Raw genomic sequence first — 25727 nt, forward strand, 5'->3', positions numbered from 1 at the left:
CCAGAAAGAATAACATCGCTTACGTATGTTTTACTGCAAAAATGACAAATGGGAGCATGTTTGAGAGCAGTACTGCGCATTTTACCAAGTGCTTTCTTCCTGTGAGGTGACATTGAGAAATGACATTGACAGACTCAAGTGAGGCTACATTATGTGACTGTGTACATTGCCATGGTGGGGACTGCAGTTTTCTGACATGTTAGACATTTGTCGGAGTGTCCTAGACTCAGCATAAGGGCTTCTTTTGTGGAAATTGGCCATTAAGCAGTACACTAATCCTGTTCCTTATTTAGCTTGTGGGTTAGTACCAGGTAGAACCTAAAGAAATATCCCTTGGGTTGTAAAGGATGTATGTGGTGCCGGGGGATCAGTCTTCTGAAAACAAAAGCGCCACTGTCCTCCCCTTGTTTATCCCGGTGACAGTGAAATGCTTTAATGCCCCAGTTAAAGCGATGAATGAGCCGCTGTAATTGAAATCGATAAAAGCCCAGCGCTGGCCTGTGTTATGTGCTGAGGCCTCCACTTTGCGCGAAATAATACGATCTGGCTCAGCCCGCCCACGGCAGCGCCACACATTCCGCACGCCCTCGGGAAAGTCACGGCTAGCCTCCAAACTTGGAGTAGTCCTGTAGAATTCTCAGTTCCGCGGCCGGACGCGCGACAGGGAGGGCGGTGGTGACGGGAAAGCGGGTAATGTCAGGGTGATAATTCCGTTTCTCTTTGTTTTTTCTCCTTCTTCTTCCTCCCATTACCTCCCTCTTTCTCACCCCCGCCCCCCTCATTTCACCCTTTCAGCCATAACCAGAGAACGACAGCATTTCGGCACCCTGTAACGGGACAGATATCGCCTGAAAACATCGACTTCGTCCTCCGAGAACAGTGAGTGTCAACCTCCGTATTCGCTCTGCAGATGGGGTGCTTGCATGCGTTTCTAGTCCAGTCCAAGTGAAGATAATACAGCAATGCAGTAGGATTAGTGGAAAGCATTTCCCCTTCCTCTTCCTCATCTGAGGAAGGGGGAGGGGGGGGGGAGCAGAAATGGAATGAAGAAGGACTTTCCATTAACTCCAGAGCAGGAGGGAATAACAATAAAAAATGGCCCTTCAATATTTAATGAATATGGATTTATTCATGACTTCCTCGGATTCATAACTGCTTACACAACCACTGTTTCAGGTCCTGGGGTTTTGTGTCTTTCTAGGTGTTATTCCCTTAATTGAATTCACGACAATAAACCTGCCAGCATTCACAAGCCGTCTTTGACTGTGGGGGTGCAGGGAACAGTAAATCGGAATGAAACGTCAAGAGATAAAAGTAATGATGAGTAATGATGCCCTGTCTTCTCATGATGCCATTCCATTTTGATTGAGTAATAGGAACTTCAGATCTTGCTAATTGTGTTAACCCTTCTGCTGAAGCATGCGTCACTGGTGAGGGTTTACCAGGATCCTGGATTGATGCGGGGTGTCCCGTGGGAGCAGCGTCCCTCTCTGAGCAGATGGGGCTTGGGTGAGTGGTACAGCACCCTCACCCACATTACTACCAGACAACAACTTTTGGAGATACTTCTTTTAAACCCCAAATGCTGTGGAGAGTAATTGGTGACGGGGATGAGGATTTTCGGAGATCCCTCCTGTCCTCCCTGACTCAGGGCTGCATTCAAAGGAGCGAGCGTGAGGACGACACACCGTAGCCCGTCTCTCTTTCATCTGGGCTCTGTGGCCCTTTAGCTCTGCGCCCCTGTGCTCCTGGCTCTGTAGTGCTAGGCTGGGGGGATTACACCGCACTCAGAACCGGAGCTGCGCTTTTAACATCCCCTGCCGACATGGCCCCGTTGTGTTAGGCTACACGCTAAGCAGGAAACAAAAGATCAGTGGACCATCAAAGCGGGCAAAAATGCTGTCACCTGTGGTGCAGCCAGGTGTGGGGAATGCATTAGTGTCGGTTGCACACGTTTGAATACTTTTCAGACTCTCCTGCTTTTTAATCACGTTGCTGTCAGCTGAAACATATTTCTCGGTCTGTTTGCGTGAAGGGTTTTCATTAGAAAAACCGCTCTTCATTAGAATGAAGTCTCTCAGAACTACGTAACACAGAACTAACAAAACTAAGGTCAGAGCTAAATTAAATAGTAACCCACAGACACATATTTTCCTGGGCTCCATCAAACCAATTTCTCCCAGGAAGAAGATGGACGGTGTTCCAGGTCCTGATGAATATTAGCCATTAGCGGGCATATGTGTTCAGGGGCGTATCACAGTGAATATGACACAGGGTCTGTCTGTCCGCACTGCGGAGACATCCCATGGGAGCTGTCCCTGTAGTGTGGTTATTAACTGAATGTGGCTGCTGTTTATGCACGAGCATGTGGTGTCCGGAGGACAGATTGCAGAAGAGTGGACGTGTTTATTGAGGGTGATAGAGGCATCACTCCATGGCCCATCACTTAGGCCTTGACACCTGATCTCCATCTCTTTACCCAGAGGTGGGTGGCTTTTAAGGACCTGAATGTTTGCAGTTTGCCGGGACAGGAGGAGATAAAGTGTCAGGGCTTAACGGCCCTCTCCGGTTTCTGGTGGCTCCTGTTTTCGCAGTGGATCAGCTACTTTATGCGGCTCTACACCCCCTGCCCCCACCCCCAGCCCCCGCACTGTCCCTCTGCTGCCCTCCACTCCCCTCCACGCTCTTGTTTTGGCCAATACTTCCCCACCCGTGACAGCTGCAGTATCTGGTGATCTGTGGGAAAACCGCGCCAGCAATGCCATGACTCCCCTCGCCCCGCGGACCGCCCCGGACGCCGGCAAGGCCCGCGCTGTTGCTTACCGTTGCCTTGGCGACAGCAGCGCAGATCTCGGCCGCACGGGACCCGGCACAGAATGGGAAAGTAGGCCTCCTCTGCGATCATGTCCACGGGTTATGTGCAGAGCCGTGCTCAGGGTCGGTAATTGAGGTGACTGGGCTGTAGGGCTCCGGTAGGGGAAAACAGAGCGGAGTCAGTGGCAGCGGTCGGTTGTACCATTATTGATCACATCCAGCAAGGCCTGAAGCAAACATGTAGTCATGCATATTTAACAAGGGACATTTAACTTGGTGCTTTCCCCAGGAAGCCGTTTCTTCAGTGTCATATTTCAACTGGTAAAGACACAATTGCCCCAACAAAGAGTGCTGCAGGGAACATAAAAACACAGCGGTGAGAAACTAATCTTCCGCACAGTGAAATGCGTGTCCTTTGCTGGGGTATGCACAGAGTAAACATGTACCTAAACAGCAGAAGGCCAGTTAAATGATTACTGTTGTTTGAGACTGCATGGGGAAAAAAAAAACAGGGGTGGCCATTATAACCTCCCTCAATAAGCGCAATGAGCCAGCTCAGCATCTGAATGAAAAATGGCTATGATTCATTTAGCGCTGTGACAGTCAGCTTCCTCACAGCGGTCGGCTTCTCCTGGCAGGACCGTGGTATCGATCTGAGTGCCACAGCCTGTTTGCAGGACAGAGGGTGCCAGGACACGCAAACCTGCCACGAGGCAAACAATGCCCTCTGAACCTGGGCCCGAGCTGGGAAATATCCCAGTGAATATGCCAGAAAAAAGGGACAAGGCAGCAGTTATGGAAGTGATTTTCCCCCTCTGAAAAACATTGTCACATATTTGTCTCTGCATGCTGAAAGTTGTTTATCCCTTGCGTCCTTACAGCAGAACCATCGCCAGGAAATGAACAGATATCCTCATTCCAGGGTTTTGTGACGTGCAGGGATTTTTGAAGGAAACAATCACTATGCTAAACATCACATTCTCTGTCAAAGATGAAACGGCTTGACAGCACTTCAGAAATGATCGTCCTTGAAAGATTATAGAATTGAGGAGGAACAGTTGTTTGATGTTGTTTGGGCCTGTGAGCCCCCATACTAATATAAAACCAGGCAGTTTGGCTCTACTCTCAGAACTGCTAAGGGGCACTGTATTTATGCTGTGGATGCGCCGCAGTGGCAGCAGGGAAGTGTGACCTGCAGTGAATTCTGGGAGAATGTTGTCACGCCTCTCAGGCTATGGCCTAGTTGGCCGGGAGCCTGGAATACCGCACCTCTCCATACCTGACAGACACATCGATCCCTCCTTCCCAAAGCTGCTGAAAAGCTTGTGGGAACTCTCTGACGGCGGCTGATACTGATCAACCACTGTGAAATAAAGGGAGGGACTGTCCCTCTGGCGCTGCACAGATGTGTCGGAAAACTCCGGGAGTGGTCCAGCGCGAGTGGGGCTTTGGAATGGAGGGGGATGTGTCTTTTTTCCAGGGCACGGTCTCCCTCCGGACCCACTGCCATTGTTTTCCCCGTGTTTGTCTGCCCCCGCAACGTCGCATGGAGGGTTCCCGACTGCTCACCCCGGCCCAGATCCACAGGAAGAGGCGGCAATTAGAGGGTGTTTAACGCCGCGGTGGAAGAACTCTGGGGCTGCCAGCGGTGTCCGTGCTGTAGCTCAGTCGCGCTTCTGGTGTGCACTGCTTCAGAGAGAGGGACAGGCAGAATACCACACCAGGGTCTGTTTCTCAGGAACGCAGTGGTGGTGAGTGTCTCACGCTGTTTGTGCTCATGCATTATACAGAAGATTGTGTGCGAACATGTCCGTGTGCCTATGTGTGTGTGTCTTTATACGAGTGTGTGAGTTCTTCCAGGGAGTGGCTCCTAGCAATCGCCGCTCTTGTCTCTGTGAGTCACTCAGGCCATAGCTGCCTGAGCTCTGACAGCATTTGTCTGTATGACCCCACCACGTTCAGGTGATGGGGGAGTTGGCATTGCATCGAACAGCAGCATCAGACAAAGCACTCATCAAGTCGATTGGGTGTTTGAATGGCGCAGGCTTGCGGTCTTCCCAAGGCAGCTTTATTTTAAAGGGAGAGTCATGGCAATGGCGGTGGGAATCGTGTGCTGTAAATCCATCTTCTTGTATTAGTCAGCGCTGAGGCCTCTCGGTCAAGTGTCTTTAACAAGAGTCTACAAGAGTCAGTTGGGAGGACTAATCTCTCATTAAAGAGATTAATTGTCAATTCAAAGCCCAGGGGTGTTTTTTTGTTAAGACATTACTTAGCCTTTAACACTTTCAGTGTATATCGGAGGAATCTATGGTGCTTTATGTGCCTGGTGATGGTGTGTGATAATCGTCAGCAAAAAATTCAGAGGTCAGACTGCTCTGGCTGGCCTTTGGGATCAGTCCGAACGGCAGCGTGGCTGAGTTGAACAGATGGTCTGTCATTAAGTGGTCTACAGTTACAGCCCCAATGATCTCTGGGTCCGTGGCTAGGTTTGAGAAAGCACTGTGTGATTATATGTGTCTGTGTTCATTTGTGTGTGATTGGTTAGTGATTGTGCATACACAAACATGGCACTTTTTTATAATTAGAGAATGCGTACTGAAGTCGATGGTGTCCATGATGCTGCATCGTATCACTGCAGTGTAAATGTGGTTTGTGGAAGGTGAGCTGTGGGGGTTATCGGAGAATATTGCCCAAATCTCTGTGCACTTTAAGTAGGGGGAGTGGCACCGTGACACAAGCAAGACCTTGTGTCACATCTGTGACATTTACATTTACACTGACTCATTTTGTAGATGCCCTTGTCCGGAGCAGCTAACAAAAAGTACACACAAGGTTGGAGCACCGCTCCACTTTGTCACCCAAACCCACCCGCCCCTCACCTTGCCGCTTGTTATCTATTCACACTGACACAATTCTTATCATGACATGCTTGCTAAGGCACCCCCTGCGAAAAGGACAGGCATTTCTGGGATCCCCGGGAAATGCTGACCCCCCAGGACGTTCCTGGCAGCTCGGGCAGGTGGCTCTGTGTTCAGCTCTTGGACTGGTGGTGTGGCCAAGGCTGTTGCTAGGGCCAGGACCTGAACTCGCAGCCAAGCTTTTAAAGCTGTTCCCACCTCTTGCTGTTCCAGAAGAGAATAAATTAAACTCCCAGTGGGCTATTAGGTGCAGTTGGTAAAATTAAGTACTGTTAAGTGTGTATGTCTAACTTCACTGTGAGATGAGTTCTGAAAGATTATTGGCAGTCCATCTGAGGATGAGGGTCTCTAATTGCTCTTTCCTTGCCTGTAAAGGTAAAAACTGATCAGTCAGATTGCAGTTTCGGTACCAGACGTGTGTGTGAATTGCCGCCTTGATATTAAGTCACACCTTAATATGACATTCCGATTAGATAAATAACGTGTCACTGACTTGTTAGCTAAGATCTCTCCCGCCCACCACAAATGGGGGGGGGGCTGTACCTGCTAATTACCTTGGCAATGAGCTGGAATGGTACCAGACACAGTCATACCTGACATACGCCTGGTAGGCGAGACCATTGTCTCATTAACATTACCCCAGTGTTGTTTTCTGTGTATTCCATTAGGGACTGCACAGATGGTCAGTGTCTCCTTCATTCCGGCTCAAGATGCCTCTAGCTGAGAGGCCACTAGCGTCTGGGTTTCACACTGTACAGTACCTAAACACAAGAGACTGAAGTGACTGAACAGGCATGTGTAAACCTCCAGTGACCTGCAAAGCAACAGTTGAGAAGAGAAGGGTCGGCTCAGTCATTCCACATTTTCAGATGTCCATTCCAATCCAACGTGTCACAAAAAAACTTGATCAAGGCGAAGGATGTGAGCCATTTTGTGAAGAGGAGATAAAATATTCCCATACAGGTGATCCAAGTCACCTGGCCAACTTCAGGTTTTGGAAGGAGGTGCAAGAGGCATGGACGAGCCAAGTACATTTGCTTTCATATGCATGTCTGTCTTCTGTCTCGCAGTGGACTGTTCACCCTCAATTCAGAAGTATGGACTGCACTGAACTATTCACTGAGCATATCTCTGTCCCCAGTGGATTGTGGACTTAAATTTGTCCCTCTCTTTTTCTGACTTGGTTGCGCTGCTCTTTTATCTATAGGCTTCAGCTGTCAATCATTTTCACAACATCTCAATCTTGAGCAGTGAGCGTGGGCGCTCTGTGTGTGAGGACTTAGGCAAATAGCAGTTAGCTGCATGTGTAGCCATGTGTCAAATAAAGAAATGAGCAAAGCTCTTTCCCAGTCCAATTAGTTGAAGAACAAATGTCAGAATGTCAAATGCGCCATGTTTTGTCAAACACTTAGACTTTCATCTATTATTAAAAGCCCTTTCAACCTGAGAAGCTGTGGAGTCTGCACATCTTGTCGACTGCAGAGAAGAGAGTGGCTCAGAGACTGCAGGTTTTTCTCCCGCAGCCAGAGTTCAGCAGGTCTGTGAGTAACCAAGCAAGTGACTGAAATCACCCCAGCTCCCATTCCTGACTGCTCCATTGGCTGTGACCTCTGACTGGTCAGTGGCCAGCTCTGTGTATGATAATATGATATCCAGTGTCCCTGCTCGCCTTCTCCGGCCAATTCTTGAGGAAGCCAGGGAAGTATTCCCTTGCCCTGGGCTGACCTTGACATTCTATGACATGTAATCAGAATCCTGAGATGTGTCAGGGGTCACTACTGGTCACCAAGTGTCAACTACTGGTGTTGTCCTGTCAGCTGCTAGAGTTTCACCAAAGTTTAATAGAAGATAGATAATCTTGAGACACTTGAAATAAGGGTGAACAGGAATCATGAAAATTGTTCTTGAGGGAATGGTTTTCCCTTACATTAGGTCAGCAAGCTTACTGAGCATAAACACTGTAGCCTTTCTGACTGTGAAGCTACAGTACTGCTGCAGATTTGAACTCTTTCCAGGAACACCCTAGGGAGTTGTTGCATTCTCTCCACTTGCTGTAACTCCTAAAGATGGCATTATGGGATGGGTGAGCTGTTTGGTCGGCATTCTCTAAGGGGCCCAGACAGACTGTTATGTTTCTTAAAGCCTTATTCTGCTGTTTGTCTTCTAGTTTGCTTCTGTCTCTTGACCATGTTGTGAAGCGTGGCACACAATGCACAGTAGTTTTATAGTATCATGTGTCATGTTGTCAGTCATACCTTCATTAAGGGGATTCTCATGCATACCTGCTCCTTTTTTAGTATATATGTGTATATTTGGTAGTGGCAGAGGAACTCACTTCCTATTCTGGCTGCTCCCTGTATCCTGGCAGTATTCATGTTACTGGTGCATTTTCTCTATGGATGTATACATGGGTTTTGTTGTTTTGGATCCATTCTTCTTCTTTGCCTAAAGACAATGTGACTTACTGCCAGGGTGACTGAGAAACGGAGAGAAACTGCAGAAATTGGCATACATTAGCATGCAGTACAATGTTGGAAGACGTGTGCCAAGAGCTGATCCTGTCTGAAATCTATATGCTGTGCGCTGTAGCTGGAATGTGAAGGATCGTCAGGGCAAAGCAGCCTTGGCATCTCTAACGCCTTGCCACTGTCATCCCTCTGCAGGCCGAACTCCTGCATGTCCAAGCCACATCCCGAGCAGAGGCCCTCCAGCATGGTCAGTGAGTCCTCCACGGCCGTCACCTCGTCCACAGTCGACACTGCCTCAGGGTCAAAGGTGAGGAAGCCACCTGCTGTCCACAGGCTGGAACCGGAAAGTTCTGCATCGTTCTGTGGTGTTCGCGCATGTTTAGATACACTGTGTGGAAACGCCACAGGTCTCCCATAGCCTGCGTTCCCTCTTCCACTCACCAGTCCATCATTGGCGGGTGATAGCTGATGTTCCCTTTGGTGATTCAGATGTTTTCCAGCTTTGACAGCTTTAATGCAGCTGAGTGAGTTTTCTCTCCCTCTCTTCTCACCTGTGGGTCCAGTAGAAAGTTGTGTTGTCTCAGATTGATTGGGATCATGATTAATGGCCGAGGGCTGTAACAGGAGGGAAGTTTTTTACAAACTCAGAAGTTTCACAAAAATTCCACTGATGTAGGAGTTTACGTTACATTACATTATCGGCATTTAGCAGTCGCTGTTATCCAGAGCAACTTACATAGGTTACCGTGTTTACATGTTATCCATTTATACAGCTGGATATTTACTGAGGCAACTCTGGGATAGTACCTTGCCAGTAGTACCCCAGCGGGGAATCAAATCAGCAACCTTTCTCTTAAAAGCCCTGCACCTTTCACTATGCTACACTGCCACCCCCTCAAGGACTATAGCACTCAACTATGTTTGAGTATTTAACAAGGTTAAAGGTCAGCTAGGATTGTTCTTTCATTTTTAAGTTTCCTAGTCAACAAGTCAGTACCAAAAGTGTTTAGCGGACACTGAAAACGCACACCATGGAAGTGACCTTTATAAGGCAGATTTATAATTGCTTTGCATTTGCAAGTATGGACTTTCCTCAGGTTTCATTTTCCAATAGAACAATCCTAGATGCTTTTTTAAGAACTGGAACAGTTACACTCTTCCAGACCTGCCCAAATGTAATTGAAGCAGCTCTCTTTAGGGAGACACAGCTGTGTGTGTCTCAGAGCCTGTCCTGTCATGAAGGCAGTGGGGAAAGGTGGCGTGGATCCGGCTTGAGATGCTGTCAGTAAGTGAGGGTGTGCAGTGCCAGATACCCGAGTCCTCGCCGCCCCACCCCCATAGGCACGCCTTGGCCTTATTGCAGGATATGGATTCATTTGACACCCACCCCATCTTTAGGAGTGATTTACTGCTCCTCTACCACCCACAGTGCACCCCCCAATGTCCCTTCAGGACCTGGAGGGGGCCACTGACACCCCATGTTGTTAGTTCTCTGCGACTGGATATGAATCCCTCAGCCAGCGTGACAAGGGCTGTTGTACTGTGGACATTATCGGTGCCCGTACTGTGCTGTGAAAGGAGTAGCCTCATTGAATGCCATGTTTGAGGCCTGCCTCTTTCAGCCTGCCATACACACTATGCATATGGAGACAACCGTGTTCCTAAGTGAGATAAATACGCACTGACTACACGTACTTGAAGGCGAGGTGAGTTGCTTCTTGTTCCGCCCACTTGTCCTTTATGTGCTGAAGAATGGCTACAGCTTGCTGATTGAATGGGTGGTACGCTTGCTCTTTTTGATTGCTCTGCTTTGCGCATACATTATGTTAGTTGAGAGCATGGTCACCACGTGTGTTGTTAGGCCCGAGGCCATGGGATGGGCGGCTCTGTGCGGGGGTGGGTTGAACTAGGCCAGGGCTGTCTTTGTGACCAACACCACAGTGTCAGCATCATACGAGCTCTCTTGAAAACGGACTGCGCCACGTTCCACCGAGGGGGCCATATGTCCGCCCTATCAACAGAACCCCCCCCCCCCCGCACTTTGATTGGAAATGACAGCACCAGATGAAAGCGCATCAGTCATCCGATGCCATTTGTTACCATTTGAAACCCCCGCGTTTCACCACAGCCTGCACTTGAGGTAATAGGAGTGAATAGTGGCCCTCCATTTCGTGCCTCTGACCTCCAGGACGGATGCACTCAGCGGCGGCTCTATCAGAACGTCCATCCAGAAGAGAACGCCTGCCACAGGATTTAAATGAAACACATCCTCTGCTTCAGAGTTGGTCTCTTGCTTTGGATTTAGAAAGGCTCATCGCTGGTGTGAGGGGCTGCTTCATGTCTGGCGAGATCCAGATTGATTTTGGCTCCGTTTGTGGCAGATTTCAGCGAAAGTAATCTAATCGTGTAAATGAAAGCGGTGAAACGTAATTGGGATGTATAAATGCCTGGCTTCGCTCCAGCACTTTCCCGTGCTGAGGGGGCTATACCTGATGACTTTCAGAGCTGTCATGCTATTACATTACACATGTTTGTGTGCCACAATGCAACATGTACAGGTTCACAAGCACCGCCAGACCATTTTACAAACAAAAGCAACACAGAGGAACATACAGTAGCTCAAAATCTAATTTGTAGATTCTCAAATAATATGCGTGCTTTGTTAGTCATAATCCTCCTAATTAGCATATGTTTCTTCTGCCAGCTGTAGATAAGCTTCAGTGCCCGTACCAGGAAATAGTATTTAATGATCCCAGTGAGATGAGCACATGACTCATCCGGATGCACTCTGGCAGCCCTTCTCTTGCAGTCTAATGAAGCTGAACTGTATTTATCTGATTAATTCAACTGTGGGAGGCCAAGAATAGGGAAAAAACAACACGGGCATTGGCGCGTTCCGTTATGCATGCTGAAATGTGTCTCCGCAGTAGTCTTTCTGTTTATTCATCTGACGTTCCCCCGTGCCGTTCGGCGCTGCTGTTTGCACGCCATCCCTGCGCACGTGGGCCGAGGTTAACTTCAGCTGGTTTGTCATGTCATTTGTCAAAATAACCTGGTTTCACAACTTAACATGCATGCGGAGCAGAGACACAGTCACTGCAGCTCCGACCTAACCGCTGCATGTCAAGCACTCCAAGCCTAGAGAGATGCATAAAAGGCTGTGAAAATATTCTCTATTTACAGTGTGATTTTCTTACAGCTTGTAGAAATTCCGTGATCCCCCATTTGTTTTGTTAGCGAGATGGTGTAGTTTGTGAGGTGCACTTTCACATTGGCATGGGTGAACTGTGGACAATGGAAAGCCACCTGTGACAGTGATTCATGCCACGGCCTGCCAGCCGTCTGCTCAGCAGATGCTGCGTGCTAATGGGCAATAAATAAATAAGCTGTCCATGTCATCGGCCGCTTGTTTTATGTGCCGCAGGGCTCCCGATCCAGCGGCAAAGTGCACAGCTTCGGCAAGAGGGACCACGCCATCAAGAGGAACCTCAACGTGCCGGTGGTGGTACGGGGATGGCTCTACAAACAGGTCAGACAATCACTGCTGCTCATTGTCAGTCACCTGTAGACACTGTGGGACAATGTACGTCACCTTTAGACACATTTGACTGCCATCAGTCACCATTGGTGTGACTTGATTACAGAAATGCACTTTTAATAAACAACATTGACAAAGGACTGTCCTTATACCACCTGTAAAGGTGCACCAGGGGCCAGTTTTGGCCCCATGAATATTTCCGTCTGATGAATGAATACGACCTCATGCGCGCAGGCTGGACAACACTGGGCAACACTGATGGCATCTCTTTGTGAAACGTCTTCCTGCTCCTGAGACACAGTGGACTGTGCAGCCAGTGTCACTGAGAGGACAGGCAGAAGAGGAAATTACAGATTGTAATTATTTTGTATCACTTCCCTGTATTTGTCCTCTCACTTGCACAGAGGGCAGAGGACAGGAGATTGAATGCCCCTACCGCTGTCGCATGTCAACCGCTCTCACGCCTAATGAGCGTTTAGATAGCAGATTGGACCCCGCTGCGCGACACTATTGGAACTCAATATCCCGACCCAGATTAGTGAGAGCAAAAGCCAGTCCCATCTGTGGTGGGACAGGAATGTTCGTCCGTAATGCCAAGGACAAAATTAAATTGGCCAATTTAATTACAGTGGGTGTAATGATTTATTTTCAGCCTGTTTTTTTCCCTCTCTCTCCCTAAACGCTCCCTATTGTGTTTTTGCCTTCCAGGACAGCTCTGGAATGAGGCTGTGGAAACGCAAGTGGTTTGTGTTGTCTGATTACTGCCTCTTTTATTACAAAGGTGAGTCATGCAGCATGCAACTGCTGAGATATAATTGGCAGAAATTTAATCAGTCAGACTGCGCAGTGGTTATATAATTTTTTTATGGATATCGGCACAGCTGCTTTAGTACAAAGTCAGTTGTTTTGCATCTAGGCTGAAAGAGTAGAAATAGGTTATTACTGTTTTTGTCTCAGCTGTGATTTGTGGAGGGTAAAATGCATGCATTGAATGTCTTACTTGTTTTAGTATCTGGGTAGTTAGCCTGCTGTAGAGCGTCATTACAGTGTGAGTGTGTGATTCGTTGGCTGAGACTGGGTGTCTATCTTTGATAGGACACATCAGATTAATTGATGATGTCATTAATCATCTGAGGGGTGGGAATGGCCTTGCCTGTTCCTCCTCTTTTTCCAGTCCTGGGAAAAATGTGCTCAGTATCCACCCCACCCTCCTTTTTCTCCCACCCTCCTCTTCCCTGTTGTCTTTCCCTCCAGAATAGTGTCATTATGGGATATAATTTGTCCTCATGTTACAGCTTCTGTAGTCAGAGCCTATCTTGCATGTAAGACTGTTCCTCCATTCACTGCAGTGCAGATAGAAATATGGCACTACGTGGAGAAAGTCTCCTTAAAAGACCCATGAATATTTCAGAGCTTTTACACCTCAGTTGAGACACCGCTTCCCTGTTCTCTTCCTTTCGTACTCTCACTCACACACCCACTCACTCACTCACCCGCAACCGTTATTTATAAACGTGTTAATGAATTAATGCATGCGTAGACCAGGGCGCTGGTGTGAGTGGCAGGCAGGCGTGAGGTGGCCTGTCAAGGACACGGCTGACGTCTGTGTTCGCTGTTCTCATGCAGACAGCCGGGAGGAGACGGTCCTGGGCAGCATTCCTCTGCCCAGCTACGTCATCTCTCCGGTCGAGCCCGAAGACCACATCAGCCGCAAATACGCCTTCAAGGTAAGGGATGAGAACAGCACAGCCAATTGAAGCCAGAAATAACTGCAGAGAGCGTGCTGTCTCTGGGAAAACTAATACTGAAATAAAGCCTGCCTGTCTCTTTTTTCACACATATAATACAGCAAAGTAAACAACTGCAGTGTTGGTCAAAAGACTCATGATTCGAACGAGAATATCTCTATAGACCGACATGAGATAGAGAATAGACATACAGAAGATGTGCATGAATGATACGTAAAAGATACAGAAGATAGAGTGATAGACATTAGATTCATGAAATGTATGAACAAGAGCGATATCCATGGCAAATATAAGATAAATGGCAGATTTATGAGACATGCGCACAAAATGCACGATTTCTATTCACAAGGACCGCACCTGATTCGTCCCCTGTGGTGTTGGTCATTGTCATTGCGGAACTGCGTGAGTGGACCAGGCATGTGACCCCATTCGATTATCCTGATTGGCTGATTGTCATCGTAAAGGAATCCTTTTTCATCTCTCGTTTCCATCTGTTCTGTTTTTGCAATCAGAGCAGACTCACATCATTAAACCTATAGCACGACAGGATATGGCTGTGGCTAGATTTATATATGACCATAAAGAGTTCGTTGGTCTCCAAAGAGGAAGCTGAACACTTGATTAACATGTATGACTGCAGTGTTTAGCACCACTATTTCATTAGTTGAACAATCATGTCTTGACTTTTGTAATAACTTTCCCTTCCTCTGTGTGATGAATGTCTTGGCGGCTGGTCTTCAGCAGCTATTGAGTGTTAAGAGACTAATGGCTGGACAGCGTGCATTGATTTCCTGGTGCTGATGTGCCAAGGGAAGCTTGATGTTACTGAAGGCAAATAGTGTTAGGGCTGGCCTTGTGTCTGCTTCTGTCTGAGCTGACGCGCAATCAGTCTTCTCACCCAGTCGTGAACCTGCAGCTTCTGTGTTCTCCTCCGAGGGCCCCAGCGGCCCACCGTACGACCGGGTCAAACAGGCCGCGACTTTGCAGTGTGGACTCTGTGAATCATCACGGGGGGGGGGGGGGGGGGGTCAGAACAGGTTGATCCGGAGTAAGCAATGCCTTCTCTCACTGAAGCATCATGTAGAGCTAATGAAAATTCCTGCTGTGATTTGGTCATGTCCTCTAGGAGTTTTTTTTTTTTTTTTGGTTTTTAATACTGTGCTTTACATGAGAGATGAGGGGCTCTCTATTCTTCACTGTCTCTCGGGGACCTGTGGTTTTATTAAACCTGAGAGGGTCATTTAATGGGCTTTAGATAAGGAAAATTTTGTATTAGTCCAAGTTTAAGTCTTATCTGAAAGCCTCCCTAGCCGTCTCATGTAGCTTTCATACAGACCAACTCATCCATTTGACTTCCCCGAGTGTGTCTAACTGGGGATCGTTCTATCCCTGCTTGATATGAATAAAATATGAAATGCAGAATGCAGTTTTCATCATTAGTAATAATATATTTAATATATTTTACAATTGCAAAGGAAAAACAATTCAAAGGAAAACATTTTGAGATATTTAAGCAAGATTTTCTCAGTAATGGAAGTTATGGTGCATACATGGATAGGTAGTTGTAATGATATTTGCAATGATCTTAACATCATATAATGAAAAATTAAAATCAGTCTAACTAACTCTTTCACTATAATTATAGCTGGTTAGCTAGCTAATCATGAAAAGAAAACTAGAGAAAAAGTTCACAGTCAGAAACAACCCGTTTGCTAACTAGCGAGCTGCTTTAACTGCCCTGTTTTGTTTGACTCATTACATCATGAGTAATGACTGTGAACTCTGACCTCCAGGCTAGAAATATCACTCCACTCACAGATGAGTGGAAACAGGCCAGTGCTGAGTAGGTGGTTGTTGGCACCCGTCATCAACGCCTAGTGAAAATCTCAAGAACCTTCAAACCTAGATGTTTGTGGTTAGCACATTATCACTGTTTCCCCCTGGCATTTCATCGATGTGTGCCACGCCTGAATTGGAGAACCAGTCTTATTAACCTCGGATAAACTGTAGTATTTGGCACTGGATGCTTGACTCTGGACTTTTGTGACCATGTAGCACAAAGTAAGGCAACTGATTTCCCTGCTCCTGATCAAGTGCTGCCATTACCACCAATGCCAATTTATGTTCAGATAAACGTCCCGTGGTTGGCTGTGAAATTTCTGCTGTGGAAGTCAATTCTTCATCATTCTGAAATGCGATTGTGTGGGGAGAAACAGGTAAAAATGCTGATCCCCATTTTCAAGAAGCAGATTTCACAAACAAGTGTTTCACTTTTTAATTAAAATTGAGTCATCCTGTTATTTGATACTTACAGGCTCGTTGTTGTGACAGCTGATTATGATAGCTAACTAACTACTGTGCCTGTAACTATAACTAGTTACCTATCCAACAATAGTAGCTGCCTAGCTAAGCACTGGAGCTGGCTATCCTGGGTACACATTTACTAGGAGACCAATTTGATTGGAGTTTTTTCACCAGAAGAGAATGTTACTGAAATGCTGCAGTGACTGCATTGGGCCAGACCTGGCATTTGTTGTTATACCTTTTCATTTTTACCTGGCTCTAGCATGTTGGGAAAGCCTCACGAGGATAATGTGTCAGTAGTTGAATACAGCCTTTGCCTTTATCACGCATTCCCATAGTATCACTTTAGCTTCTGAATGGTATTTACGGAGCACTGGCGTCATTGAGAAATACCGCCACAGGACTGACGTTGCCTGTGTAAGCTGTGCCACTCAGCACAGGGCAGTCATCACCTTCTCAGCGATGGCTTTGAACCTCCTCCACACAACCTCCCTCCCACATTCTCCCAAGGCTGCACTTTCCGGAGCCCACAGGAGAAAGCATGCTCCTCTCACGCCATTTGGTGATTTAGTATTTTGGCCAGCAGTGTTTTGTAGTGGTAAGGAGCAGGGCTTGCAACCCAAAAGCTGCTGGTTTGATTCCACAGTAGGCCACTGCTGTTGTACCATTGGCAAGGTGCTTACCCCTAATTGCCTTGAAAATATCCAGCTGCATAAATGAATAATATGTGATAATTGTCAGTTATGTAAGTCGCTTGATGGATAACAGCACATTGGCTTCAATGGGCTGTGAGGCTGTGAGGTTGTGGAAGTCCAGGTGCTTTACTGCATCTGAAAGGGACACACTGGCCAGTGTGTTTGTATGTGGTCTCATGGTGTGGCCCCGCCTTTCCTTGCTCCATTTGACTGTGGCATCAATACCACAGTTATTTGGTTAGTGGGGCTTCATTTCCCCTCTCTAAAAGAATAAATCCATGGACTTTACTGTATTTCTCCCTGGCCTCTGCCTTAATCTCTGCAGGGGGCTTCTAAAGAGGATTTTTACCTAGTGGATTTTTAATGCTTTAGCCAGGAGGCACTCCACCAGAGTTGGTGCATGGCCTCTGTGCTGCTGTCCACCTTTTTAGCGTGAAAGGTGCTGTTTGGTTTCCACACTACCAAGCTTAATTGAATTAGTGTGGAAATAGTGCCACTAGGCAAATTAATTACACACTGCTTCCTTTTTCTAACACGCCATCACCTCCCTGCCTTGCCTGTGTGTCACAGCGAGGTGAGAGGTTCCACAGCTCAGCGCTGCACTGTGTCAGAGAATTCCCTCTTACCTCAAGCGCCCAACAAGCAAACACATTTCAGTGAGGCTGATATTCATTTTGAACAGAGGAGCACTGTCCGTCTAAGCACAAAGGCAGGCAGTGTGTTCCACCTCTCCTACCTGTCTCTGAGGGATTAGCTGTTTGTAAATGCTTGGCTCGCAATCTTTGTGCACTAAAAGGGGAGTCATCTGCTGTGACTGGAATCTGTGTTTTGACAAGTTTAGCTAAAGTGTTTTTTTTTTTTTTTTTTTGAATGGTGGGCACTGTGAGCAGCTACTTCCTAATCCCTTATCAGAGGAATGGCTTACTGAGCATGCCGCTAAGATCTGTTTTGGTTCAAATATGCTGGGATTTAGGACGGCAAGAAAGATGCACAAAGGAAGACTTGTGTTTCTGCTCCCGGGTTCTGGGTTCTTTTAGAAACACAGAGGACGTGAGAAACGTATTGTGAGTGGCTCACTGTTTCAACACCTGCAGCTGCACTGACGGCCTGACCCCTGCAAACGAAACCTCTGAAGGCACCTTCCTCCTCCGGCTCTCTAAAGTTTCTTGCTGCAGTGCGTCATCCTTGTGCGGAGTTTGCCTTTGTTGTTCAGTGTTTGTGTTTTCTGCCAGCTTGTGTGTGTGTGTGTGTGTGTGTGTGTGTGGGCGTTAACAGTCCGCCCGGTCACTCAGCAGCAACATTCTCAGCGTTCGAGAGGCCCAAGCGGAGATGCAGAATGCAACTTTGTTTACAGATTTTTTGCCCTGTTTGCTCAACTCTTTGTCTCTCTCCCGCTCCTATTGGCCGGTTGGCTCCCTTTGAACCCTGCGGGTGCACCATTCTGGTGCACTGTGGGAGCGAGCCTGTTCTTCCCGAAAGCCCTTCCTGAAACACACAGGCAGCCTCATGCATGAATAGGTATTTACTCTTATTTATTTTTGCCAGAGCTGCTTTCCCCTTTGAAAGTGTCTTCATGTTCTTTTGCTTTTCAACAGTTCCAAATAGTTCATGCAAAAAAGCATGCAGTTCATGCATGTGTTCTGTGCTGTATTATGGTAGGGAAACTTATGTTATTACCCACCTTTATTATTTTTATTCCCTCCAACAATACATTAACACTGTGCGTTTGTCCTGTTCAGGGATTCTTACTTATTTTGGTTGCAAAATAGATGGTTTTTATTTTCTAGCATTGAAGATTAATATCACCTAGGCAATGGTAGTTCCTACTAATGACAGAGGATCCAGTTATGTGTTATATGGGAAGAACAGGTTTGTATGATTGAGGTTTGTATGGTTGTAAGAAGGACTGGGGTCTTGTCTTTTATTGTCCATTGACTGCTAGCCTGTCTTTCCTGTAAAGCTTACTTTAGTTCTACACTTGCATCATAGCTTAGGCAATACACAGGAAAAATGCAAGATGAAGCCCATTGAAAGCTTAGGACAAGACTTTGTTAATTCGATGTGACAAGAGCTTTGAAAACGACCCACAAAAATCCTACTGGCACTGGGGGTGTTGTCTTTTGAAGATTGATCAGGAATAATTAGTAGCTGCTCACTCATTCGGTGATTCATTTTCAGTGGAAAAGAATTAAAAGTTTCCTCTTTAGTTTTTATGTGCGCATGGGTGTGTCTGTGAATTAGCTTGCATGTGTGTGTGTGTGTGTGTGTGTGTGTGTGTGTCTGTGCATGTGCACATGCATACTGGATGTGCAGTTCAGCAGTTTCCTGGGTTAAGCAGGGGTCAGGCTGTAATCAGTGCCCTACATTAAACAGCCTTTGCTCTGTTGAAGCAGGCACAGCATTTATCACCATGTGCAGGACTGATAGGGTTTCATTCTGATGGGGTTTGATCCTGTGCTGTGCAGCGGTTGTGAATCCCACTGCGGTGTTGTGCTTGTCTTTCCACGGGCCCTTTAAAACTGCACAGGACCCTGCATCAGAGAGTGGTGGCAGTGGGTTCACTGTTGTGAGAATTACAGTAGCAGTGCCAGGGTGGGAGGAAGGATGTGAAAGATCAGGTGGATACTCACTTAATACTCAGGTGAATTACAGGCAGGACGGGACTGAGCAGGGGCAGTGTGTAGACAGCAGTGTGCTGAGCGGGACAGTGGAGAGGGGGTGAGAGTGTGATACTAAGCTGGGTGGGACATTGTAAAAGTGCTGAGTGGTGCGGTGATTAAGCTGCTGGCTGTCAGCACGCCCCCTTTCTCCATCCGGGCGGGGCACGTTAGCCTTGCTGCAGCCGCCGGAGCGGGACACAGATTTAGGGGGATAGAAAGGGGGATGAAGCCTGTGCCGCAGCCCTGTCCTTCTAAAGCAAAGCATGGAGGTAAGAGGCTTTGGAGTAAGGCTGCAGAATCACGCTGCCTTATTTCTGCTTAGGAATGAGGCCTTTTGTGTGTGTGTGTGTGTGTGTGTGTGTGTGTGTGTGTGTGTGTGTGTGTGTATGTGTGTATGTGTGTGTGGTAATACTCTCTTTACTCCTCAAACAGAAATAGCATTCAGAACTGCATTGAGGGGTGTGTGCTGGCACTGTAACATTACTGTGTTTGGTTTGAGGTTGTGGAGGGCCAAAAAAATCCTTTGAATGACTAATTAGGCTCAAATTAGGAACTCAAACATGAAATTCAGTTTTTTGTTTTATGGAAGCCTGCTTATGTCACGTGGTAGGTAATTGGTGTGAACGCGTTTCTAATTAAGGGCATCAATGATGAATCATTGTTAATTACAGTGCATTGATATTCTGCTGGTGGCATGCTTTTGAAATCCTTGCATTGCTTCCCATTAAAAGCATGAGAAGGAAATTGGAAAACTGGCTTGATTAATCTGAAAGAAACCACAGACGTTTCAGCTGGATTCATCTGAAAGAAGCTTGAGGCAATTTTACTTTCAGCTGTATTAATAAGCATATTTATGTATACACTGTTCTGCCTTTAAAGGGCACCTTGGTCTGTTCTCCGAAAACAGCATCATCAGTGTTTTTCCATCTAGGTATCATTTTGTTAACACATACCTCTTACAGTAGGCTGCAATTCATGTGTTTTCTGGAACACTTGGATGGGGTATAATGCATTAAAGGTTAGGGTTAGGGTTAGTAACCAAAAGAAACATTAGTACTTGTTTGACATGTTTGATGTTTGCGGCATATAGTAGGATATTTTCCAGTCATTTAGCGCCTGCTGTCAAAGCAGGCAGCACTGATGAAAATACCCCTCACTTCTGATATACTTGTCATCGTCAAGTGATGCACACAAGGACGTAGCCTCAAATCTACAGTAACACTGTGCCATGTCTGGCATTTGGCAGGTAAAGAGTCATGCAGTGAGAGAACAGCTGATTATGTGATGCATCTAAATAGGTCATGTGTGTTAGAGATTGGCTGGTCATTTGAAATAACACAACTTGAACAACATTGAAAATAAAGTAAATAAAGACCATATGGCTGTGGATTCTGAGATTTTTACTGAATTTTGGCTTCTTTCACTCCTTTGACCTGGGCATTTCTGCTAGTCTTTCATCACCTGTAGACAACTGTCTTTTACATCTTCGTTTTCACTGGATAGATTACCTGGACCAGTGTTCATCTGGTCTTGGTAATCTAGTATATATTTTTTTTCAATTACTTGTTCTTAAGGCGATGGCAAATAACACTGAGAGGGCTAGATGTGCGGAATTTGTATACATGTACAGTAAGTGTTTGAAGGTGACCCCAGTGAAAATGTTCCCCTGGACGTAACAAGCACTCACCATTTCTGTGGGCTTTAACGGCTGACTAATAAGCCAAACACTTTCTGTGGGTTTTAATTTTCCCCTGAAACGACCTTCGGGGCTGTGATGTTACAGTTGCCGTGGAGGCAGCTGCCGCCGCAGCTGTTTATGAGAGCCAGGAAGGCCGCATGCTGATTACTAACGCCGTCCCTGGTGTCGGCGTGCCCGCCGTCGCCTCGCCACTCCCTGGGCCTGAACGTCTCCACGCTCTCTCCCCGCAGGCGACCCACACGGGCATGCGCTCCTACATTTACAATAAGAACGCTGTGATTGGCTCGCAGGCCGAGCACTGCGGGATGAGGACGTACTTCTTCAGCGCTGACACGCAGGAGGACATGAATGGCTGGGTCCGTGCCATGAACCAGGCCGCGCTCATGCAGACGCACAGCCTGAAGAGGTCAGTACCCCCGAACCGCATGCACCCACCCTCCCCTGGCACCGGGACCCAGGCTCCCGCAGAGTTTTGGTCCCATATTGCCATCCCTGCCCACTAGGGCTGGCCTCTTTCCTCTCTTAAAGGGCACACTTCCACGCTCATTTTCTGCTCCAGTTACTCAGACCCTTTCATAAGCAAATAAAGGTGACGGGACACATTTAGAAGCGTGTGATTGGTCGAGTGAGGGTGAGATGGAAGTTAAACAGGCTTGACTGGCTGAGGGAGAGTGAAATACTGGTTGGATGGGTGTGATTGGTCAAGGGAAAATGAGATGGTCTTGAACAGACAATGCCTGTCATTGCATTGATGGAATTGACTCAAAAGGACTGAATACTGTCCAATGGGTAAAAGAAAAAAAGAGGCACTGTGGGGACAGGCCTCTGAAGTGAATGTTGTAATGGGACTGTTAGTTTGGAGGGGAGCTCTGTTCTGATATTTCAGTGGCTTATATCATGCTCTCTCTTTCTCTCTCTCCCTCTCTCTCTCTCCCTGTGTCTTTCATTGCTTTACATTACTCTCAGTGAGGTTGTCCTTTGGTGCTAGGTGCAGCAGCTGCTCTCTCTCAAAGCACGTCATTAAATCTGCACACATTTACTCTGCGTGTGAGCGTGCGTGTGTGTGTGTGCACGTGTGTGTGTGTACATATGTGCATGTGTGTGTGCCTTTTATGCCTGTATGAGTGTGTGTGTTTGCACATGGATCAGATAGGTCATGTCCTACCCACCTGTTATGTAAACCCACCTGTTAGGCTCAATTCACGGCCTGAAGCTTGTTGATGTTTGAAGACTGGAGTAAGAGAGCTGCCAGCTCTTATCTTAATTGAAATGCCCCATCTAGGGGCCCATGGCATGCTGCACACTGTCTAACTCCATAGCGGTGCCATTCCAGCCCTGCCAGGCAGCTACCACACAGAGAATACAGCCATCCACCAGAAATGGTTACCCGGTAATTACCCACTTGAGGTTTCCTTGCAGGTTCTGTTTTTGCCCTGCAGGGATGGTTGGTGACTCTGATCCCGGAACTATGATATATGAAATGAAATATGAAATATAAAATGCATTCCTGCTTACACGGAGAATGTTAAATGCACATTGCCTGTTGCGGTCTCTGATTGACGTCATTTTTTTTCCACATCTCTGTCTTCTGCGAAATGGATTTTTAGGGTTCGCCGCTGTTTAAAGCGTCTGAGAATGGCACAGAGGGGCCGGCTCAATTGAGATTGATGAGCCGGAGAGGCCGTGGTGTTGACGTGCGAGTGTGATGCGCTGCCATCCTGTTATTTTCATGTCTCTGACTGGAGAAATGGCAGAAACAGAAAAGCAGACAGCTCAATTCTGGCAGACGTTAGCGGCCCTGTCACATGCACGAGCATCCCAAAGGTTCACCATTTTATTGTGAGCGTGTGAATCTGCCAGACATGTAGTTGGGAATTTATTAATGCTGAAATATTTTTTGAGATAAGGCGGTCACCTGTCAGGTGGACCCAAGGAGTCTAAGGTATAGTTGTGTGTGATTTATAATGACAGTTTCTAATGCCAATTCTCGGGCCTGAAATTTCTGTTGCGAAATTACTACTGCAAATGAATTATCTGAAGCATAAAAGGATTCATAAATAACATTTTGTGTGGAGGGGACAAGTGATCAGCTGTATCACCAGGGATATTAGTCTGATTCTCTAATGAATTGGTTGCTGAGGGCTGTTTACTTAAAAGAAAAAATGGCTCTTTAGACACTCTCTGCTCTTTCAGTATAATGAAGGAATAAAATCACAGGATCTTCCTATTTTTTTTTTTTTTTTTGGATTTTTTCTCCATTTCATTTTACCCTGGTAGAAAATCGAATGAGTCATACTATTTAATCTCAGTTTCACCCTCACTAAAGTGAGAAATTAGAGTGTGAGATGCTGCAGGTTAATTGAACTGTCCTCAGCTCATTGCTATTCAGAGCTTAATGCCTTGCACACCTCATATTTCACCAAATTACTCAGACCTCTTTGCATTTACCACTTATTATCATGTGTAGAGAGACAGGAGTTTTGATGGAGAAATAAATTCTGCCAGGTAAGAAGGGTAATGCAAATATATTTTACAATACATTGAAAATCATAATCAGTCAAGCAAAGAGTTATCAGTTATAAATCAGTGAACGATGAGAGATAACTGTAATGTATCATGTGTCTTTCTCACAGATTCCAGTGTGATCCGCAAATATATTGTCCAGTCCTTTTGGAGATGGGTGGAAACTTGTGGTGTTTGGGAAAGAGTGGGGTGGATCTCTGAATGATTAGGTGTGTGGCTCTGAACATCCCGCCCCCTTTTTGCAGAGAGTCAGAGAAGTCAGAGAAACCGGAGCGACAGGCAGTCCCACAGGCCAATCACGTCAACAGCCTCAGCAGGAGCCCCGCCCAGCCCGAGAGGCAGCAGCGGGCGGAACGCGCGGTCGAGCAGCCACCTGCCGGCGAGAGGCGGGAGGAGACCCGTGAGCCCCAGGAGGTCGAGAGGCGCCACGGCGGACGCAGGGATGCAGTGGAGGGCGGGGGCCGGGCCAGGCCGGCGGCCTGCGTGGCGGCGGTGGACACCCTCTCGCCCGACTCCGCTGGTTCGTCCCGCCCCTCCTCCACCCTGCCCAGCTCCGCCCACAGGAACGGGAACGGCCCGCCCCCTGAGCAGAATGGCGGGGTGGTGTACAAGCGGGGCTTAGTCCCGCGCACTGACACGGAGAAGCAGGTGCAGAGGAAGACCGCGCTGGCCCAGGTCGAGCACTGGGTCAAGGTGCAGAAGGGGGATGCCAAGAGGTCAGTGCCATGGTCCTAGAACACCACAAACACACACATACACACACATATACACACACTGAGACACACACACACACATACACACATACACAGGCCTGCTCGCATGCGCACACACACACACACACAGGCCTGCTCACATGCACGCACACACACACACATACACACACAGGTCTGCTCGCATGCACACACACACGCACACACACACACACACACACACACACAAACAGGTCTGCTCACATGCACACACACACGCACACACACACACACACACACACACACACACAAACAGGTCTGCTCACATGCACATAAACACACATAAACACATTCATACACACATGCACGTGTACACACAAAGACACACTCACACGCAACACATAGACACTTTCCCAACAATCAGCGCAAAATTCTGCTTTATAAATGAGTAACATTATATATAAAATACTATGTATTGCTTATTCCTCATAAAAAGTGATTATGTGATGAGTCATAATGTCTTCTGCCATGCAAAACAACAAATACAATAATATGTTGATGTAAAGGACAGCAGGCCATGTACTACAGTTACAATGTGTGAATGTCTATTTGTAGTGTCTCTCTCTAAAAAAGTGTATATTATTTTAAACTTCTATGCTGCACATTAGATTGACTAAAAACAAAAAATTACAGAAATATTTGCACACAGCTCCCTCTACTGCTGCCTCAGTGCAATACATGAAATGGGTGCACGGTACTAATCAATTCATGTTATAACAGAAGGCCACCGTACAGTTTATCAGCCTTCTGTGAACTGGTTAAAAGGTAATCCAGTAATGTTAATAATGTCAGTAAATATTAATAAACTGCAAGTATTGAGTGTCTGGTGTTGACCAGAGAGAAAGTTTGTGAAAGACAGAGGTAATCTGCACCGATAGTGTTGTGAGGATGGCTTTGACTGAAGTGTAGTGTTAAAGTAAGATTAAATCAAAATAGTCTGCATTGGGTTTAAAATAAGGTTTGTGAAAAGCAGTACTCGTCTTTAACGTGTCCCCTCTTCTTTCAGCCTTCCCTCTGAGCACACGCTCCCCCGCCGGACCCCCCCGACACAGCACCGCGTCAGCGCGGTGGAGGCCTATCAGACGTTGCCAAAGACCTCCCGGGTGTCGTCCGGCGGGAGCTCCCCACAGGTGCCCCGCAACCTGCCCAGCGACTACAAGTACGCCCAGGACCGGCTGAGTCACCTGCGCATGTCGACGGGCGAGCGCACGGCCACCAAGGAGGGCACGGTATGGCAGCTGTACGAGTGGCAGCAGAGGCAGCGCTTCCGCCACGGCAGCCCCACCGCGCCCATCTACGCCCCCGTCCCCCTGGACTACACCGACTCCGCCCCCTACCGGGTCACCCTGGAGGTGCCCCGCTGCATCTCCGTGCCGCCCTCGCCCGCCGACATCCCCCCGCCTGGGCCGCCACCGAAGGCCCTGTCCCCAGGCAGGCCGCACACACCCGCCGAGCGGGTCACTGTGCGCCCGTCGGACGAGCGGACGGCCGTGGAAGTGCCCCCCTCTTCCAGCTCCCCCAGGCGACCGCGTTCCCAGCTCTCCAAGGTAACGCCGTAACGAGGGTGCCCCCATCACATATTGCACCCCCGCTAAAAAACATATCTCGCTC

At 47.4% G+C, this 25727-nt stretch overlaps 1 protein-coding gene across 3 annotated transcripts in view; it reads left to right on the forward strand.

The window, feature by feature from the left end:
• LOC118787664 (pleckstrin homology domain-containing family A member 7-like) overlaps positions 1 to 25727 on the forward strand; it is a 96477-nt gene that overhangs the window by 49379 nt on the left and 21371 nt on the right. For all 3 annotated transcript variants that reach the window (XM_036543215.1, XM_036543214.1, XM_036543216.1), the window contains exons 4-11: positions 796 to 879; positions 8396 to 8507; positions 11625 to 11729; positions 12447 to 12519; positions 13365 to 13465; positions 21075 to 21250; positions 23613 to 24083; positions 25123 to 25663. In XM_036543215.1, the coding sequence (XP_036399108.1) occupies positions 796 to 879; positions 8396 to 8507; positions 11625 to 11729; positions 12447 to 12519; positions 13365 to 13465; positions 21075 to 21250; positions 23613 to 24083; positions 25123 to 25663 (1663 nt within the window). The remainder of the gene's footprint in view (positions 1 to 795; positions 880 to 8395; positions 8508 to 11624; positions 11730 to 12446; positions 12520 to 13364; positions 13466 to 21074; positions 21251 to 23612; positions 24084 to 25122; positions 25664 to 25727) is intronic.

The sequence above is a fragment of the Megalops cyprinoides genome, chromosome 13, assembly GCF_013368585.1.
Source record: "Megalops cyprinoides isolate fMegCyp1 chromosome 13, fMegCyp1.pri, whole genome shotgun sequence".
Taxonomy (NCBI): Eukaryota; Metazoa; Chordata; class Actinopteri; order Elopiformes; family Megalopidae; genus Megalops; species Megalops cyprinoides.